This window comes from Amphiprion ocellaris, chromosome 10, assembly GCF_022539595.1.
Source record: "Amphiprion ocellaris isolate individual 3 ecotype Okinawa chromosome 10, ASM2253959v1, whole genome shotgun sequence".
NCBI lineage: Eukaryota > Metazoa > Chordata > Actinopteri > Pomacentridae > Amphiprion > Amphiprion ocellaris.
This window is the reverse complement of record NC_072775.1, coordinates 6262184-6283312: the sequence shown is the minus strand read 5'-3', so window position 1 is coordinate 6283312 and position 21129 is coordinate 6262184. Positions and strand designations below refer to the sequence as shown.

Here is a 21129-nt window from a genome sequence, read left to right as displayed (position 1 = left end):
GTGTTGTTGTCTGCATACATTTCTAACACTGTTGGGTTGTGTCTACTTGTCATTAACTGTGTGTGTGTATGTGTGTGTTCTCAGGTGCTCCAGACCCAACTGCAGGCGCCAGCATTGACGATGACAACTGCTGGCATTTGGACGAGGACCAAGTCAGGGAGCAAGTCAAACAGTTTCTGTCCCAGGGAGGGTACTACGGCTCTGGGAAGCAGCTCAACTCCATGTTCGCTAAGGTTCACTCCACCACTTGTTACGTCTGTATCATTATGAGATCTAGTGTTTCTTTATCTTTAAGTAAGGAAGTAAAGTAGCTACCAAAAACCCTATTTTACCATACCAGTGATCACTTTGAAACCACACTGAAATACAGACAAGCGACAAATAAAAGGAAGAATCTGAACCCTTAATTAGAGGATTCAGTCAATCTGTTATGGTGGCGTGATTTAGGTCCACTTGTCTGCTAAAGCCCTGACTATATTCACTTATGGACATCTGCAAATACCCACGGATTCATGGTTGTTGTCAATATACTACTTTTCTAGTCCACGAAAGTCAGCTTGGACGGATATGTTGCATACCTGCACAGTTGCTCATATCTACTTAGTCCATGCATGCACACTACTGCCTTTGTAGTGTAGTTGCCACATGGATCCCTGTGGACCTGGAGAGATGACAAAATTTGCATTGTACGAACCATCACACACTTGTACACTTTTCTTGAAAGAAAGAGTCACTGTAAATCCGTACAAAGTTGTTCTCATTTCTATCCTGATAGTCTTTTTCAGGATGACAAAGGCACATATGGGACACGAGGAGTTGATGTAGTATCAAAATGCTCTAAATCATATTCTGTAGCCTGTACAGTCACTAGATCTCAACCCAATTCAACACCTAAAGTATAGGAGATTGTAGACCAACACATTAAACAGCGCTCATTGCCACAGTCATGAAAACACCAAATAAGGGAATATATTTGGAAGAATGGTGTTGGTCCCTCCAGTATAGTTCCAGACGCTTGGAGAATCATCGACGAGACACACGTGATGCCCCAACACCAAACTAAGACACTATGTTATGTTGTTTTTTCCTTTAATTTGTCACCCATTTTTATGCGACTGTCTCTTCAATAAGAGGGAAAATCAAAATTCTACAACTTTTTATAGAATTCAGTCATCAGCAGAATATTTTTTGGAATAAGCCCAAAATAATTCACCTATAGCTTTAATCAGTCGAGGGATTGTTTGTAGTGCTCAACTCTGCAGTTCCTCTCAGGCTTCAGTAACTTTTTAGCATCTTTAAGCTTGTTATTTTGGTTTTATGACGATAAATTTTAGCCGCAGCAGGCAGCTGTTATCAGCAAAGAACAAAAACTTTGTAATTTGAATTGAGCAGCACTGTATGCAGCTGTTCAGGTTTAATCCTCTGTAAATTTGGGAACAAATTAAAAACAGAATGTTCAAAAATTACTACATCAGACAAACAGACAGCCTGACTTGAACAACAGCCCAATAGCCCCATCTGACATTTCCCATAGCACAGCTGAATAAGGTCTTTCATGAGGCCCTTAGCGGCTCTGCATGTCCTGACAATCACCGCTAAGACCTGTCTGAGAATATCTTTACCCTCTTCAACTTCAGTTTTTCTCCAGGCATTAACAGATCTTGAATATGGTTAAATATAGCTTTGTAAATCCTCAAAGTGACTGTAGAGGTTTTCTTTGCACTTTCTTAGTGCTCTTTGTCTGACTGAAACAAGTCCACTTATCGCATTCGGATATACCAAAGCTCTCAATTTCAGGGCCAAACTGCTTCTTTTCTTTAGTTTAAAGTGGCATTTAGAAGGTTTCATACAATCTTAAATGTAACATGTGAACCTTCTGTCTACTGCATGAAATGAGCATCTTTCATGTCTTTTCCATTCATCTAAGTTAGAAGTGCTCACGTGTCATATCTGGATTTTAGACGCTTGCTTCTGCTGTCTAGTCGTATTGAAATTGTCCTTTTACATTTTGGGAAATTTCTCATTTTAGTAGTAACAGTTAGCTCAGGATACCACTCTCTAGTGTTTATATTAGTTTAGCAAAAAGACAGGGGATCGAGGGAAACAGCTAGCCTGCCTCTGTCCAGAGGAAGCTCATGAATGTTTACCTCAGCTGTTTGCCTTCTTCTTCTTCTTCTTTTTTTAAAAAATTTGCTTCCTTTTCCTGATTGCATCTGTCTGTTTATGTTTAAAATATAATCAAGCACGCTCTTTTTCCAGGTCCGGGAGATGCTACGAATGCGAGACTCCAACGGTGCCCGAATGCTGACGCTCATAACGGAGCAATTTATGGCGGACCCCCGGCTGTCGCTATGGAGACAGCAAGGCACGGGCATGACGGACAAATGTCGGCAACTATGGGATGAGCTGGGTAAGAACACAGCGGAAAAAAAACAGGAGCAGGCTTTATTTTCCAAACTGTCAGACCAGCTTGGTTGTTCCATCAGTTCTCCAGGTCAAACAGTTCAACTCAAGTGCATTTAGCTTGCGGTTCAGACAAATATCTAGTCACCTTGTCGGGTAAACGTTCATCTAGCCGGTGAGCTATTAGCTTATCCAGTGAGCTGCTGCTCCTTCTGCCCAGGCCTCTGCTTCCGCTCCCCTCACAGAGTGAATGATAAAGGCTGCCGATCAATACGGCTGCTCAGCTTCTCTGCAATCAATCTCAGCATTTAGGAGGTCAATAAGAACCCTTCCCGGGTGAGCTGGGGAGATCATGACACAGATGCAGACAGAAATAACATCCAGACGGTCGGGGTTTGACTGCCTGATCATTTTTTTCCAAGAGCTGCAGATGTCTGGCAGTTGACACAGGTGGAGGGTTATTTATGTAGAACAGGTGAGTTTAGCGCAGGTCAGCGGAGAAGGCCACCGAGTTGCCTGTCGGGAATACTAATGTCATTCTAATTCTCAAAATGTAGCAAACTCTTCGGGACTGACGGACGACATTTCATCTGGAAAGCTCAGCAGAGTTACTGGCTGAGTCTTCGTCAAGATTGAAATTTTGTACGAGGGTGTGATTTTGTGAAACCTTCACTTATAATGACACGGTTGTGATAGTTTTCAAGGCAGTTTTAGAAAAAAAAAGCTGCACATTCTTCAAATATTCAAACATAAAACATGGCTGTATTCAAAATGACTCACTGGATTGCATTTAGGTATTAAATGCCACAACCAAGAATTATTCTCAGTATCAATTTATCTGGTATTTCCTTTCTTTATTAGATCATTGATTATTTAGTTTATCGACCGTGAATATTGTTTAAAAAGGGACATCACAGTTTCCAGCTTCAGGATATCCCCAATTTGTTTGTTTTTGTTCAAACAACAGTGCACATTTTTAAGATGTTCAATATACTATATGTTCACTCAACAGATTATTCAATGATTTTCTGTTTTTATACAGTGTTTTAGGCACAAAACTCCATATTTATGAAGCATTCAAACTCAGGAATCACGATTAGTTTTCATTATTTTTAGTGCAGAATCATAATAACTTGCAACAAATACTCTGAAACATTTGTGTGGCAGTAATTATTAAAAAGATGTAACTAAGAACAAACCAAAGACCTTTGCTGTATTACCATTATATAGACTGAAATCAGGTTTGTTAGAGTTCGCTTGATGCTACACTAGAATTGTGGTATGTCAATGTTTCCTTTCTTTTCAGGTCATATAGGGCTGTAGGAACCAAAAAAATAAGCATAACAGCAAGTTTTTGCAGCATTTCAACAATCAGGACCACTCTAACAGTGGTGACACATAAACAGCTCCACTTCAGCCCACTCAGTTAGGATCACACTCTGAAACAGCACTCCAGAGCCTCTGCCGCCGATGCATCCTGACCTCTCACCACCGTCTTATCCCCAGGTGCATTGTGGGTGTGCGTGGTGCTAAACCCCCACTGTAAGAGCGAGGAGAAGAGCGGCTGGCTGAAGCAGCTGAAGAAATGGGGGGACATGGATGTCTGCCCGCTGGAGGACGGCAACTACGGCAGCGAGCTTCCGAACATCACCAACGCTCTGCCGCAGAGCAACCTCGCACAGGGTCAGCGTGGAAACACACACTCACAAATATGAACCCTTTATAATGAAAACAAGCAGGAGCACAAAATATGCAGCATATGTGATTATTTTAGGAGATAATTGCTAATTTTAAGCCGCTTGTGTCGTGCCAGACTCTCTGTCTAGGCCGAGGAGGACGGTGTTCAGTCGGGCCGTCGAGGCCTGCGACCTCCACTGGCAGGACAGCCACCTCCAGAGAATCATCAGCAGCGACTACTATATGTCTCCGTCCTACCAAAGAGAGGGAGAGAGTCTTCTTTTCAACCCACAGGGCCTGCCGCTGTGGCTAGGTACAAGTTCAGAAAAACAACTCTAGTTACCTTGGTCAATATATAACTGAGGGACTTTTGAAGTCCATGGGATATATCTTGCATACATTTTTATAAAAAGTAAAAAACTAATGTTTTTATGTTCATTATGATCATGTCTTTGCAAATTCCATAATTATTTATTATGGAAACAATCACTAATTAATAAAAAATGACTGGATATCACTGAAATGTCAAGTAAATAACCATCCGAATTTAATAACAATCACCTTCTAATTAGCTAAACAGTGATAAAATGAGTTTATTCAAAAATTAATAGATAATCATGACAGATATTTCTTTTTTGGCAACATATCAAATTTTATACGGAAAATAACTAATTATATTTGTGTCCGAGAAATCACTTTTAACTAAGTTCCCCATTACAAAAACACCTCTCCAGGAAGTGTGTTAATTCCAGATCACATGACCTGCTCCACATGATGTCATTTCCTCCTGAAGAAAAGACTGACAAGACTCCAAGGCTTTCTGAGTTATTATTTATTGTTATTATTTAATATAAAGTAGTGTGTGAGTCAGGTGTGGCTTTATGGCATGCCAACAGGTTTACTACAATATCTTTATGAATAACTTTCAATTTTAATTTTCCTCAATTACAGATATAATATTTAGAAGAATCTTTCTGTAAAAATTACATGTGGTATTTGGGTTATAGGTGACCATGTTGATTTTAGGCCTGAAAACAGCAAAAATTTCAACAATGATACCTGTCAACTATGATACAAAAAGTCCCGCAATTATATATTGACCCACCTAATGCATCATTTGCACTGTGCAGTATGTAAGCGCAAGCATCTATTATAATTTATTTGGTCAAATAATACCCATATATTTAGACTACAAACATGCACTGAGCATCACACGTGCTCTCTGCGTTAGAAGGGTATTAAAAAACTTAATTTTCAGGCTGAAAGACAGTGTTTGTGCGACAGTTCAACACACACACAATCTCTAAGTCTACTGAAAGCTGACCCAAACATGCACTCACACACACATAGGCTGTGTGTGTTTGGGTCGCTGATCTGCGGATATTGAGGCCAGTATCTGCAGTAAGCAGCTTCCAGCTAAGATCTGTCAGATTCTGCAACTTAAGCCAGCTATCAGACACACACTGGTTTTCTGCTGAGACTGCACTGTGTATGTTTGTGAGAGTGTGTGTGTTTGTGTGTGCCATTACTAAGTACACTATATGTCCCTCAGTGTGGAAGCGTGTTTGTGTGCCTGTTAGGGAGAAAGTCGGTGGTAAAAGTTTGAAAGAAAAATGCGTGTGTGACTGATTGTAGGAAGGTGTTGTCTAACTCTGTGTGTTTATGTGCGTTCGCTGTGCTGACCCCATGTTATCGCTCTGACCACCGCACAGATCACGTCCCGACAGCGTGCGCTCGCGTCGACGCCCTGCGTTCCCATGGTTACTCCAGGGAAGCCTTGCGATTGGCCGTCGCCATCATCAACACCCTCCGCCTCCAACAGCAGAGACAGATGGACATCTACAAACACCAAAAGAAAGGTAGCAAACGCGTACACAAGCTGTGTTTCAAACATTTGATGTATTACATTAGAAAAAGTTATTGGAAATGATAAAATTCAAAATAACTTCCACAGTTTTACAAAAAGGTTATTTAATTCACTTGAGTTGGGACATGGAGACACTTTTTTCAATTAAGTTCTAACAGAGAAAACATTCAGCTCATATGACTGGTCAGCTGTTTCTACAGGTTTTATTATCTTTGCCTCCGGACAGCATGATTTTCTGAAGACTTCTTTCCATTTTTATCTCACAAACTGCCAAAGTTTTGTTTGTTTCTTATTATTTGTGTATTTTAGGCAGTTAAAAGTCAGATGAAGGCCATTTTCTACTCTGTGTATAACAGCTGCATATTTTTTTTTTGTCATTTAAAGAGTTTGTTTTGGATTTACTTCATCATTATATGGAAATATGGCTACGTACCGATCTATAGTCGTGTCTGTTTTCTGGAGTTATTGCAGCGCCTCAGTCATTCTAACATTGACTTTTCTGGCTCCCTTTTCCATACTCAGAGCTTCTCCAGAGAGGTGTTACCTCCACCACCAATCTGGAAGGTTGGGTAGGTCATCCCTTAGACCCGATTGGATGTCTGTTTGTCACGCTGACAGAAACGTGCCGTGTGGATGATGACAACACCATGGACACTGGAGGTATAAAAACAAGCATGTGGTTCTATTTCTTTTTTTTAAAAAATGAGGATTATTCTAACCGATCATCACAACTCTTCACCACTTATTTTAACCCTCATGTCATCCTGCAGGTCAAAATTGACCCATTTTAAAGTTTGAAAATGTGGAGAAAAAAAAATATTTTCACAGTGAAACTTCTGATGTCCACATTTTCAATATTTTTGGGAAATCTTTGAACATTTTTTGGTGGAAAAAAAATGTTAAAAATGTTCTTAAAGAAAATATTAGCAGTTTTACTGATATATATGTAATCACTTTAGATATGTTTAGGATTTTTTTGGGAGGTTTTTACTAATTTTTTGAAAATATTTACAAGAATTTTCTTGCCAAAAAATTCTTGGGGTATTTTTTTTTTTAAATAAAACTTTTAAGGGAAATGTTTAAGGAATTATTGGAATTTTCTTCCTGAAGGTTTTGGTAATTTTCAAAGATTGGGGGAATTTTTTTGCTGAATTTTTTGGATTTTTTTTCAGACAAGGAAACAATATTTTTAGTGTCCGTAAATGAGGACAAGAGGAGGATTAAGGCCATGCTTTATGATTTCGCTTCACAAGCTTCATTTATTCTAGGGACAGCAAGTTTGACAGAATTTTTCCATGTTTACAAAGAAAAACAGCTGTTTTGTTACTTTTTTATAGTAGTTTATCGGTAATCTAATGTGAAGCACAGAAAGTATTCATCAAATAAGTGAAAAGTTGACTGAAAGGAAATAAATGGACAACAATTCTATTAATAAACTACATCAACAGTGCTTTAAAATAAATGTTAATGTCACGCTGTGACAACATATTCAACAAGTATAATGTTTATAATGCACATATATTGATCGAAATCCTTCACCCACTGTTTAGTCTGCAGTTTAGTCTACCTTCTGTCCTTTAAACCTGCACAGCAAAGCAAAGTCTGAACACGAACCTCAGCAAGAATACATACCCAAAACCATGAATCTGCCTCCAGGCTTCTTACACAACAATATATTATCTGCTAAACACAAGGTATAACTCCTGGCACACTTCACCAGCTGATGCACTGTAATCCTGAGCAGAGGTGATTGTGTTCACCAGCAGTGACTCATCACACAACAGACTCCATGTTCTTATACGAGGATCAGGCACCATTGTGCTGCAGACAGCCATAAACTAGCAGAGCATGAATGGATAGTGCTGGAACACCCTGCTCATTTAGACCACTCCCGTTGTGTGTGTGTGTGTGCTGGGTATGTATAGAATCCATCACCATTTGCATTTCTCACTCTGCCCATAGATTTTTTTGCACCAGTGACCACTGCCACGGAGCAGAATAGGGGTTGGGTTTTCCCATTGTTACCAGGCTGCAGGGAACTATTGTCAGTTCAAACAATGCTGACCACTGGCACACTCACCAGTGCGATATCGGAGTGTGTGTGTGTGTGTGTGCGTGGTGGAGACAGAACAACAGAAAGAATTATTGTCTCATGTTGTTTTGGGAATTTGGGGAGGGTGGTATGATAATTTTGCATGCTTGTGAGTGTAGCCCGCTCACCATGCTTTCATTCCCCATGGAAGACAGCTGGGAACATCTGTTCTAAAGGGGGCAGATCTGGACTACGCGGCACCCAATCCACACGCACTTTGCTCTCAAACCGACCAATCAATCGACTGGCCGTGGGCAACAAAAACAAAAAAAACAAGAGTGAGTTAGCAGTGGGGTTAAGGCTGCAAGGCCAGTTCCCACTTTTCCCTAGATTTCTACACACACACACATACACTTGATACTCACATATCCTTGGAATAAACAGGATTTAGAGGGATCTGTTGCTCAGAGGGGATTTAAGCAGAGTGATGGAGGGGGAGCAAGAGGGAACAAATGGACACCAATCAACAGCTGAGGCTCTCATGGCATCTGTTCTCAGTTATAGTTGTGAAGCATTAGCGCAGGGCAAGCGGCCATCTTAGATTTGTGAATACAATCGACCATGTATGTCACACTGATAATATACCACACACAGCTTTTATCTAACATCAAAATAAGTCATCCCAGGCTTTGTCTTCTCAAAGAACTTCATCTCATGCCTCTGCGCTGGTGTGAATCTCAGGAATGCCTTCGAGGAACTTTCTCACAGTTTACTCAAACATTTACTTGGACTTGATCATAAACTGATTACATCCTTGTGGCCAAAGTCACTGTGACCTCCCAACACGTTTTTGGCCATAACTCAAGAACTCATACATTAATTACAAGAAAAATGTGAGGTGATGACATTTTATATCCACAACATCAATTGTCAGCTTCACTATAACATCACAGTGTTCTTCAAAAACACTTTTCTGGAAGTCTTTCAACTCCACATATTTCATCTGATATTGAACTGGGTGCTTTTTTGTATTATATGGGTAGTTTTAAACAGCAACAACTTGGCGCCAATACTCAGCTCCTGTCATTCATGTAGCAAAACAGTAATGACTGATGAAACCTAATGTAATTTAAGGTCATTAAAACTAGACTGAAAGATATTGTTTCCCCATATTTAGATTTATTCCGATTATAATTTTCATGGCTAAAACACTTCAAAACTGAAGACTGGAGGCTGCGAGCCAGAAACGGGCAGTATGTGATGATAGAAATGTATTTTTCTGACCTTTTCTGTTCTCACTTATACATTTTCAATGCTTGAGTCTTTGTTTTTTAGCCTCCTTGCTTCTTTGGTGTCTGGCTACATGAATTAAACAAATGAAGCAGACTGAATCTGCCACACAGAGCACAAAAAACACAGTTTTCTCTCCCCTCTTTCTTTTTAGAAGGTGACCCCAGACCTCCAGTCTACCACCATGTGCCAGTGTGGGGGAGTCCAGATGGGGGGGAGTCCTACCTGACTCTGGCCTTGGAGGTGGCTCTGATGGGGATGGGCCAGCAGAGGATAATGCCTGAGGGACTGTACGCCCAGGATAAGGTACAAATATATGCATTTTTTACAGTGATCTGTAAGTTCTTAGGCACAAAACTCATTTTCTTTACCTTCGTAGGGAATAGAGTAATGCTGGGATGCTTTTCTTACTCACTAATGCTAACTGAAATGCATTTGTGGCTTATAGCATACTTTAAAAAACGTGATGTGAAATTGCCTGTTGCAGACGATGTCGCCATGATAGAAAATCACTATAATTTAACGTCTGTTTGAAGTAAATGCCAGGCAAAAAAAAGAGAAAAGGTCGCGGCATTTTTGTTTCCAGAAAAATAAGCAGAAAGTCACAGTAGTTAAGTTCACAGTGAATTAGAATAAATCCAAGGAACATTTCTTTGTGTAAATGCTAATCTCCTTTAGAGGGCTTAACACGGCCGCCACAGACCTTTCTTAATGTCACCCGAATTAGCAACAATATTAATGTTTTAGGCAAGAATTGCATTTAAAACTAATCACATGTGTGAAAGAACCAGATCTTTGGCTGGAATCAATTTCGGTCATGTGTTCTGTAACAAAAGATATGCTCAGATGCAAGAGTGCGAGGTTTTAAAGTTCCCTGCTGGTCCTTTAATGCCTTTAAATCAAAATCCCTTCTTAAAAAGGCATTAAAACTTCAAAGAGTTAAGATCTTTTCTCCTACATCATAATTGCGACTTACTGCATGCGTTGGAAATTGACTGTATGGTTACAGTGAATGCTATTTGTGTGTTTTCAACGTGTTCTAGGTCTGTCGTAATGAGGAGCAGATTGTTGCAAAGCTGCAAGAACTGGAGCTGGATGATCTCCTGGTTCAGACGCTTCGGAAGCAGGCAGTACAGCTACTGGAAGGTACAAATACCACAAGTTACTCTTAAAGCTCACTTTATTCTCCTGTACAATATGCACATTTTATTTCAGATTTCAAATTTTGAGTTAGCAAGCCACTTATTTCAGTCGTTGTTTGCTGATATTTTTATTTTATGCGACATTAATTCAGATTTTGACACTTCAGAGAGTTTCTCACAATGTATCTGATTCATTTCTATCATGCGTGGCTAAAAAAACTTGACCTATAGTAGTGATTAAGCTTAATCAGTGTGCCACCAAGGCAGTGCCTCACACTGAATGGTACACTTGGCACACTGATAAAGATAGATCACACCTGATTTTTTCTTTCTCCTGGCTGCAGCTGGTCCGTTCAGTGGTCTCGGTGAGGTCATCCACAGGGAAAGCGTTCCAATGCACACCTTCGCCAAGTACCTCTTCTCGGCCCTGCTGCCTCACGACGCAGATCTGGCTTATAAGGTGGCTCTCCGTGCCATGAGGTCAGTAGTTTCCATTCACTGCAGAATTAACAGCTTTGGATTGAACCTGCTTTATGTTGCGTGTTTAAACATTCACATATCCAGTTTGCTGTTGTCAAATGACTTGACATGATTCCTTTATGCAAGCAGGGCCACTGTCAAAAGAATAATAGGCTTTATCTCAGGACATAGCATTGTTAGCTCTACCGTTTCATATAAACTCAATTGTCTCCTGGCACAAAGAGGATCTTTGCCTCTAACGTCAGTGCATTCCTAATTGCTTTGCTTTAACTCAGACAATAAATAAGTTCGAAGTGATTATGTTGCGAAAGCTAAAGTTTCATTTGTGCTCAGATTACAAATGTTAGCCTTGTGCACTGGTACACAATGCAAGATGAACACGAATGCAGGAGCTCTGCAATAAAACCTTTAGATTTTATTTATTTACGTATTTGATCAGGGACCATACAATTAACATAGAAAACATCTGATGTCTTGCATATAGAGTATATAGCATTAAGCTAATTTACAACTCCTGCCCCTGATTGGGTTTTTCAATAAAAGTAGACAGAGGACCAACAACACCGATAAAAACAGCACAGACAACATTATAAACTACATTACACACACACATAATGACACAATCCAGAGTGAGTCTGACCTTATATATGTCATAGGTGTGTACAATCTTGTTTTTCTTTCAGCCAATACTTAGCTTTTGATGTAAACGTTTTTTGAATCTGCTAACATGTTAATTTTGTTTGGTATTGCGTTCCAGATGTGACAGCCTTTGATTTAAAAGGCTGTCTGTCCAGTAGAGAGATTTAAATGCTCATTTCAGGGGCTATTCTACATACAAAACCTGCAAATTGTAGCATAGGACTACATTAGTATTAGCTAGGTTTTTCTAGATACATCTAACTAGAGTGTATAGAGGTAGTATATTCTGGTAGTGCTTTTGTTTTGGTAAGTACTGTTCTGTTAAATTGTACTACCATAAGGTTTTAATGAATGCAGTATCTAAAACTATTTCACTTTTATGTTAATTCCCTGAAGCCCAAGCAGTTTCTGGGGATGTTCTTATGCTCCTGCTGCGATTTTACTCACTGTAAGGAAATTTTTCACTGCAATATAAAGTCCTGCACATTTATGGAAACAGTACAACCATGACTAGAAGTAGAAAGAACTCAAAAATGTCTTTTTTACAGAATGACACAGTTTTAGTGCCATAACTCAGAAAATAAAGAAAAACAAAAGTTGAATTCAATGTGTGCATTTCCACGTGCCAATAGGTGTTACTGATACTGAAAAAAATAGTGGCTCTACATGCTACAAATATTTTACTATTTCCATTTTTCACTCTCTACAAACTAGGCGTTTCCTATATTACTCTGCACATCAACCCTAGAAACATATTTCAGAGTACCGAATGTATCTTCCAAAAACTTGCTATCAACATACTCTTCTTTACAGCATTTTTGAACTATTCTGTATTTACTTTATTGATCAAGCATGTTTTAACTTTGCTCTCAATCTGTTTTGTCTTTCAAACTCGTTGCTATGTTTTCAGAGAGTTTCTTTATATTTTTCTCTATTTGCATGCATATTTTAGTGGAGAAATTCATCTTAGATTTCATTGTAAGCCTGAAATGAAACATAAGTACATGGCGCCAAATAAACTTTTACTGTTTTTGTCCGTCAGGCTGCCGGTGCTGGAGTCGTCGGCCGGTTCTGGAGACGTCGGCCACCCTCATCATGGCATCTCCATAGTTCCAAGCAGATACCCGCGCTGGTTCACACTGGGACACTTGGAGTCCCAGCAGTGCGAGTTGGCCTCAACTATGCTCACTGCTGCTAAAGGTACCGTCAGCACATCCACTTATCACAGAAATCGCCCACTCAGATGCTACTCGAACACAATCTGCTTGTTAAAAAGGTATCGCTGCATCAAGATCTTGCCCTTTTTTTCGTGCCTGCAGGTGACATGTTGAGATTGCGGACGGTGCTGGAGGCCATCCAGAAAAACATCCACTCCTCTTCCTTAATCTTCAAACTGGCCCAAGATGCCTTCAAGATTGCCACACCCGCAGACAGCCCGCCTGATATAACCCTGCTCAACGTGGCACTGGAGCTGGGACTGCAGGTACTGAGCGTGCACATATGAGAGAGAGAGAGTGAGTGTAGGCGAAGTATGAGGGCGAGTCAGTAATTTTCACAAATCATTTCACCGCAGAAAAGATCTGAGCATTGGTCACCAGTCAAAACATGCAATGGGTTCCTTCAACTTGTAATTTTTGCAGGCCTCCACAGCCCCGCTACAAATTAACAGAGAAAACATCACACAGAGTTTCACCGTGTTTGATGAGGAGAAACCACATAATTTATGGGTACCACAGTAAACACAGAAAAACCCTTCAGATGAGCAGGCAGCAGTGTCGCTGTGGCTTCGCCCGCCTCTTTCTCCCGGTATTTAGAGTATCGGCTGTATTCCTGTCAGCAAAACTGCTAATAAAGTGCTCAAAATGGAAGGGTCACAATTAATCATGTGCAATTATGAGCATTTTCTGGGTACATCTGTCATCAGAGGAGACGTTGAGCTGCGCTAACTGCTAAATTATGGAAACCACACATAGCATGGCTGTGTTACATTCTCCAAATGCCAGGGAGGTACTGAAATGTAAATAGTGTTTTATTCCCTTTATACTAAAGAGCAGGATCAGTAAACGTCATGTTGCCTGTGTGTGTTTTGCAGGTGATGAGGATGACTCTGTCCACTCTGAACTGGAGGAGGAGGGAGATGGTTCGCTGGCTGGTAACCTGTGCCACTGAAGTCGGTATGTGCCACCTCTTCACACACACTGCCGACATCCCACCAGTAAAGCAGGATTCACGCTCTAATTACGGCCTCCATCGTGTGTTAGGAATCCTCTCTTTGGGCTTTAAGGCCAACTCTGACTTTGAATTGAATGAAAAACCCAGCAAGTGTCTGGTTGGTCCACCACAAGGAGAGAGAAATACCATTTTCCCACAAGTTATTCCCTCTTTGATATTTTGATGATGGTGCAGCAGAACTCTGTCTGGCACGTCGCTCTGTCAGTTAAGGAAGAGGTCACATTTATGACTGCATAACCTTTCAGCAGCAGAACCTCAAATGACCCAAAGTGTAACGAAAAGATTAAATGAAAACCAAATTAGGAGACACAAAATGCAGAGCAGTCTAGAAGGCGGCTGTGATTTTAGCTGCAGCATTCAGCAGCTTGTGGATGGTACAGAGACAATTTTGCCTCACGTTTCCTTTAAAAATAACATTTTAGACGAGCGATGTGGTCTCTCTACCCTCACATATCACTTAATTATTTACATGCATGTGTAAAGATGAAGCAAGTTGGATGGTAGCATCAGTGTAGAAAAAACTATACAAGAAACAGCAGTGGTGAAAATTAAGACAAAAGATTTTCTCAGCAACATGTGGAATTACTTTCCATGCTGCAGTCTACCAACGACTCAAAAACATGGAGTCAAATTGTCAACTTGAGACTTAAGAACTATTTTCTGGTTCAAGCATGTATGGCTGAATTACTTCAATCAACTTACCATTGTGTTGGGTAGAGTGGTTTTACAGTGTTAAACACACAATGACTTAGTAGATCTGTTCATTGTCAGAACTAGAAACAGTGTAAACTTACTTCTAAGCCATTTTAAAGCAGAAAGTAATTATTTCTATATTACACAACTTTGATACATAGAGACGAGTACAGAGAGTCCTTGACTTACGCCGGACTTCCATTCCTACGGATCGATGCAAGTTGATTTTTGCTGTAAGTCGGAACTCCGGCAAAACTTTTAACAAAACCGTTGTGTGCATTGTGTGTATATCGATCAGTTCATTTGTTTTCTTCAAAGCACTGCCATCTGAAGAGTTTGACTTACACTGGGAGCCATAATGAAGGGCAAAAAGTTAGCAAATGTAGCACAATTTAAGGTGGCTACAACCAGCAAATGTAAACAAAGCTGTCGACATAAGTGTCCGCTTGGCTCGTCAACTAGTTCCACGTAACCAGTTCCAATGTAACAACGAAACGCCATACGTTAAACCGAGGACCGGCCTATAACCGGTTCCGATGAAATGCCATAGGTCGATGACATCTTTATCTGACAACCCCCTGTATTTAATGGTTTAATCAATGACCAAAGAGGGACTTTAAAACCATGCAGAAAATAAACATGAATATCATTTTCAGAATATCATTTCCAGACGTTTTTGATTGTGTTTGCTCAGACTAATAGTCAAAGGTTTTGAAACTATGACAGGGTCAGCAGCGTTTCTGTAAGGATCTGTTGTTTGGGTTCTAAAGCGGGTGAACATAGCAGAAGTTATTTGTTTTCAAATGAAATGTATGAGTGTGGATGTACCCTACATACGCAACATAAATGCGTGGGCAATGCTTTGTAACTGAAGGAAACAGGTTCATATCTCTTTACAGTAACTGTCATGCTGACCCCCATGTCTTTCTCATCAGGTCTGCGGGCTTTGGTGAGCATCTTACAGAGCTGGTACACTCTCTTCACACCGACCGAGGCCACCAGCATCGTGGCGGCCACCGTCATGTCCCACAACACCATCCTGCGCCTCAGCCTCGACTACCCCCAGCGGGAGGAGCTGGCCAGCTGTGCGAGGACCCTGGCTCTGCAGTGCGCCATGAAAGACCCCCAGAACTGCGCCCTGTCAGCTCTGACGCTGTGCGAGAAGGACCACATCGCCTTCGAGACGGCCTACCAGATCGTGATCGACGCGGCGTCTACGGGTATGACCTACTCACAGCTGTTCACCATTGCGAGGTACATGGAGCACAGAGGGTACCCGCTGCGATCCTTCAAGTTGGCCTCCCTCGCCATGACACACCTTAACCTGGCCTACAACCAGGACACACACCCGGCCATTAATGACGTGCTCTGGGCCTGCGCACTCAGCCACTCTCTGGGGAAAAATGAGCTTGCAGCCATTATTCCCCTGGTGGTGAAGAGCGTGCATTGTGCCACGGTGCTGTCCGACATCCTGCGGCGGTGCACCATGACGGCGCCGGGTCTCGCCGGCATCCCCGGTAGAAGGAACTCTGGGAAGCTGATGTCCACGGACAAGGCGCCGCTCAGGCAGCTCCTGGACGCCACAATCTCAGCATACATCAACACCACGCACTCTCGACTGACGCACATCAGTCCGCGGCACTACGGGGAGTTCATAGAGTTCCTGAGCAAAGCACGGGAAACTTTCCTGCTGGCACAGGACGGCCACATTCAGTTCGCCCAGTTCATAGACAACCTGAAACAGATCTACAAGGGCAAGAAGAAACTGATGATGTTGGTCAGAGAGCGCTTCGGCTGACCTTACCCCTCCCTCACAGAGACCCTCTACCTGGGAAGTAGTTCAACTTATTTGTTTCTATTTAAAGTTTGTTTTTTTTTTAATTCTTTGTATTTTCACTTTTTATGTTGAGCCATCTGTTGACTAAGTCTTAAGTTTTTGTCCTGTTTTACTGTTTTGTTTCTTGAATGTGAACCAGGAAGTGTTTGCAGTACATTGCTCTACTTCACTGAGACTGCAAAAAGGGGGGAAACGGCTTGAAATGTCAAAGAAGCAACAAGAAAAACAAAGCATTTTCCCTCAAACTAATGTTAAATCTAGTGTGAAAAAGTCAAAAGATTGTGAAGACAAAAGCAAATGGAGCTTTTGTCTTTCTGTGGCACATGTAAAACCAAATGATGTTGTTGGATGGGGCGTGTACTTTGAGCCAGGAGACGCTTTCAGCTGGGGTTAAGAAGAAGAAAAAGAAGTGGTTTTTAAAGTGGAAGAAACATGTCATTCCAAAAAAAAGATGCAAACCACTGAGGTCGAAAGCACGCATAGTGTTACTGTCATACCTCGACTGTATTATTTGTCAGCTTTAACTTCTCTGTCAAAAATGGCCTCTTGTTTCATTCAGGGCGTCTTAGTGTAGAGAGGGCAGAATACAGAATTACACATGTGTGGTCTCTTTGTAGAAGAAGTCAGTACCGGCAAATTTAACAACCTTCACCTGCTGGTTTCCTAAGACTAGCTTAAGAGGAGGAACCGTGATGCTTCACAGAGTGCATGTTTTCAAATCCAGAAGCATGACAGTGACATTACTCAGGCTGCTCTAGCAAAGGTAGAGTAGCGAGCCTCCATGTGCATATATATAAATATATATACAGTATATCTCTCATGTCCTCCTATAAGCTTATTAACAGTGACAAAATGAAACTGTGATGAACAGTGGGGTCACAGTATTCCCATCTCCAGAGATACCACTGCACTGCTGTTCAGCTATTTGTGGCCAAAACTCTTTGAAACGTGTAAGACTCCAGCGGTCACTTTCCACTTGCTAGATCAAGATTTAGTCAACAAGCAATATAAATCAAGCCTCTGCTTCATGCTTATCGCTTAGCGGCATTAAGTTGTTTTCTGCTAGGAAGCTTTGGAACCTGTCGGGACTTTGATTTCATGAACTGCCTGTTGGTGAAGTCTCTTTTCCATCACAAGAACCTTTGAAACTTTCTCACTGTAGTGTGACTCACCAGATGTAGACTGCAGGTATAAGCCTAATTTCTCTTTTTCCTCCCTCATGTTACCTTTTTCATTACGTAAAAAACCCAACAACCTCAGAGTTCTGGTTTTGCAACAAATTTAGATCACACTAAAACGTAGTTGTGCTATTTTTTTTTTTTTTAAGTGAATTATCTCTTTTAATCACATTTCTGAAACTCTTGCTTGCAAATGCAGCAAATTAGTGTTAAATGGCCCAGCTGGCATTTTTGACAGCCTGAAAATTTACCCTTGGGTTAAGTCACCTCATTTCGAGCTTCAGACTTTATGCTACTCGCCGAGCACCAAGCAGCAGGTGGTCAAAATTAGTAGGTAGCTAGCAAAGGTTTTAGCTTCTTTAGCGGCAAACATTTTCCTAAGGTGTCAGTAGAAACTAAAATATGGCTATTGTAAGAATGAAAATTGACCTTACATTTGTTAGGTTGTCAGAAAAATATCTCTAAATCATTGCTATCGATGTTGACATATTTAGTAGCAATTGTTTGCTAACGTGTTAACTAACTTTATAAGGTGATAATGCATTTATGTAGCATTTTAGCGTATTCTGCCATCTAAACAAATCAACTTTGTCTAGATTTTTAAACCCTGCATATTTACTATTTTGCTTTAAAACACAAAAGAAGTGAAATTACTAGCTAGCTAGCGAACATAGTGGAGGTTTTAGCTTCATAAGGAGTCAATAGAGACCAAACTAGAGCTGATGCAAGAATAAAAAGCGCTATGTGCTACTGTGTTAATGCACTTTTCTTCATTTTGGCTAAAGCAAAACTAAACATGTTTAGTTTCAAGTTTTTTGGTCTTGTGATGGAAAAGGGGCTGTGAATCTACTGGTTGTGATCATTGTGGACTGTGAAGATGAGTGGCCTTGTCTTTCTCAAAGGGGTTGCAGACACAGCGCAAACGCCAGAACTACAGTATATTTTTTGACTTCATCGTACGTACGCGAGACCATACGCCTTGGCGCAGGAAGTTATTTTTTTCTCCTCACGCGGGACGTCCACGCTCCCTTTTCTTACCCAGTGGCAAAGTGTTGTTGTTAACGGCAGTATACAGTACAGCAAGAGCTTGAATTCTTTACTGGTTGGACTAAACGTCATCGTACAAGCACTTCACACAAATACCTCTTCAGTACGTTCCTGTCTGCTTCAGCATTTATTTATTGATTGTTTAATGACTTTGTATGACTGAATAGGAATCGCAGACACTCAAACAGAACAGGGGGTTATTTTCAAAGATGAAGAGAAGAAGGATTTTTTGAACAGAAGAGCATTTTCTTGTCTGCTTTTACATTCCATGAGAGCTACCTTTACCCAACTATCTGGGTAGTCAGTCACAACTCTGGGCCTTTTTTTGATCTGAAGAAATGCAGATAGAAGAATGGAAACAAAAAAAAAGGAAAACTGAGCAAGAAAAGAAAGAAAAGAGAGGCTAAACTCAGTTCTCAGGGACATCACTTAAAGAAACAAAACAAAAAGTAGTAGCATTAAGCATTTAAGATATTGTAAATATTAAAGTGTCAATTCAGAAAATTGTAAAGTTATAATTATTTATGATAAGTATGTTACGTGTTTGTTTTTTCTTTATTTTTATGTTTTTCGGCGGAGTGTACTTGAATTGTTTTGGACGGGGGAATTTGACAGCGTTTTTTGTAAGAGCAAAGACTTCAAGGCATTTCTCAGGTGCTCCTGTGTACATTTCTTTCCGTTTGTTTGTTTTTGCTATAACAACTATTATTATTATTTGTACTTTTTCTTTGGATTTTTTTTTTTTTTAGTTTTGCAAAGAAAAAAAATCTGTTTTCCAAAAGGAAGCATGTAACTTTGGAGGTGAGGAAGATTGAGGAAGGCATTCATTTGTAAACAGATTCATACTAAACCTATGCAGAACCACTTCGATGGTCTTGTCACCTCTTAAAGAGCTCCCCGGAAAAACTTAGAGTGGACTGAACCACTATTAAATGGAAAGAGGGGGAGGCAGGCGGACAAAGACGAGACCCGGCATGCTTGTATTTGGACAATTGTGCTGCAACATTTAGAGGAGACGAAAAATTAAAAATGGTGGAAAATGCCTTTGTGACCGATCAATGTACAAAGTTTATTTTTTTGCTTTATTTCTTTATTGTTTTTTTTTTAATTTAATCAGGACTCAAGCCTTTAGTGTCTTCTCAGAGGTGTCGTGTTGTGTGGTGACACCACGGTGAGACAGAACAATACACCAATGTCAGAAACAGCAACTGTATGAACAAAAGAGACGGCCTGTGGACGACCTTGTGTTCATTCCTTGTTCTAGTTTTTATTTTCGATCGCTGTCTCGGCTCCCTTCAACCTTCACCTCTGTGATCTCATTGCCATAGTTTTTTTTTTTTGACGTCGTGAATCGCCTCAGTTCCTCTCACGCAGGGAGGATTTTGGATTTGAAGAGATGCATCGAGGTTTTCAGTGCTTCCTCAGTGCATTGCAGCAGCCTTTCTATCCACACAGAGGATAAAAAAAGGATTCCTTGGCTACTACGTTAGAAAAGAGGAGTATTATCTTACCACTTGCTTAACTCAGAAGCTCCAGTCAGCTGCCTTTACGTGATGCATTCACTGACAGCGTTACAACAAACAAGTTCCTCCCTCTGTGTTAACCATGTCAGCCAGTTCCTGAGGTTTTTCTTAGTTTTCCCTGTCTTTCTTTGGTTTGTAGGAACGTACTATTTGCTGGTAGAGATCTAGTTCACCTACTGTTTCCCAGTTTGTTTGTTTGTTTTTTTGTTTTTGGATTCTTTCTAACTTAAGGGAAAAATGAAAGTGTTTGTTGCCTCTTTGTGCTACTGATTATGATAAAGGTATTTCCAGTATTTGTTGCCACAGAAGTATCATAGCTTATCATCAACACTTTTTTTTGTAATTTTTTTGTGCGACTTCTTGAGCTACTGTCTATAAAGCGAGAATTTATTACTATTTATGTAACGCTACTACCATTTTATATTGATTTGTGTTGGAATCTCAGTGCTTTTCTATGAATAAAGTGTGAAACACGTTACTCTGACCTCTTTTTTTGTGTTTGTGTAGAACTACTTTGAATATTTAGACTTATGTCTTCTATTTTCATTTAAATCTGACCAATACAGGATTCAACTTTGAGTGAAATCTCCCAAGAAGTAAAGTAAATGCAGACGAATTAGCTAAAAGGCAGAACTTCTAATAGGTGAGACTACGGTGATCAAATGAGGCACTTTTATAATTGTGTCTTAAGTGTTAGCTGCCTTAACGTTGTTTTGCTTTTGTTCTGTTTTGTTTTTGCTCTCACTTTATTCACTTTCAATTGATTTATCTTTGTCAGATTTTTGACACAAATTGAATCCCACACTTCTAAAGTCACTATTTGTATGGTGAAATAGTCAAAAACAATTACCTAATTTCTACTTAATTTCTAACATGACTGCATAATAAATCACTTTTCATAAGTAGCACTAACTTACACTATATTGCCAAAAGTATTCGCTCACCCATCCAAATAATCAGAATCAGGTGTTCCAATCACTTCCATGGCCACAGGTGTATAAAATCAAGCACCTAGGCATGCAGACTGCTTTTACAAACATTTGAGAAAGAATGGGTCGCTCTCAGGAGCTCAGTAAATTCCAGCATGGA

At 40.3% G+C, this 21129-nt stretch overlaps 1 protein-coding gene across 1 annotated transcript in view; it reads left to right on the top strand.

Annotated features, from left to right (window-relative positions):
- The window catches only part of zswim5 (zinc finger, SWIM-type containing 5), a 77880-nt gene extending 57362 nt beyond the window's left edge, over nt 1-20518 (top strand). The window contains exons 4-16 of the mRNA XM_023272862.3: nt 85-233; nt 2260-2410; nt 3910-4086; nt 4217-4393; nt 5793-5939; nt 6470-6607; nt 9424-9575; nt 10313-10415; nt 10756-10891; nt 12573-12730; nt 12850-13013; nt 13623-13704; nt 15391-20518. Of these exons, the coding sequence (XP_023128630.1) occupies nt 85-233; nt 2260-2410; nt 3910-4086; nt 4217-4393; nt 5793-5939; nt 6470-6607; nt 9424-9575; nt 10313-10415; nt 10756-10891; nt 12573-12730; nt 12850-13013; nt 13623-13704; nt 15391-16253 (2597 nt within the window). The 3' untranslated portion in view covers nt 16254-20518. The remainder of the gene's footprint in view (nt 1-84; nt 234-2259; nt 2411-3909; nt 4087-4216; nt 4394-5792; nt 5940-6469; nt 6608-9423; nt 9576-10312; nt 10416-10755; nt 10892-12572; nt 12731-12849; nt 13014-13622; nt 13705-15390) is intronic.
- The last annotated feature ends 611 nt before the right edge of the window (nt 20519-21129 follow it).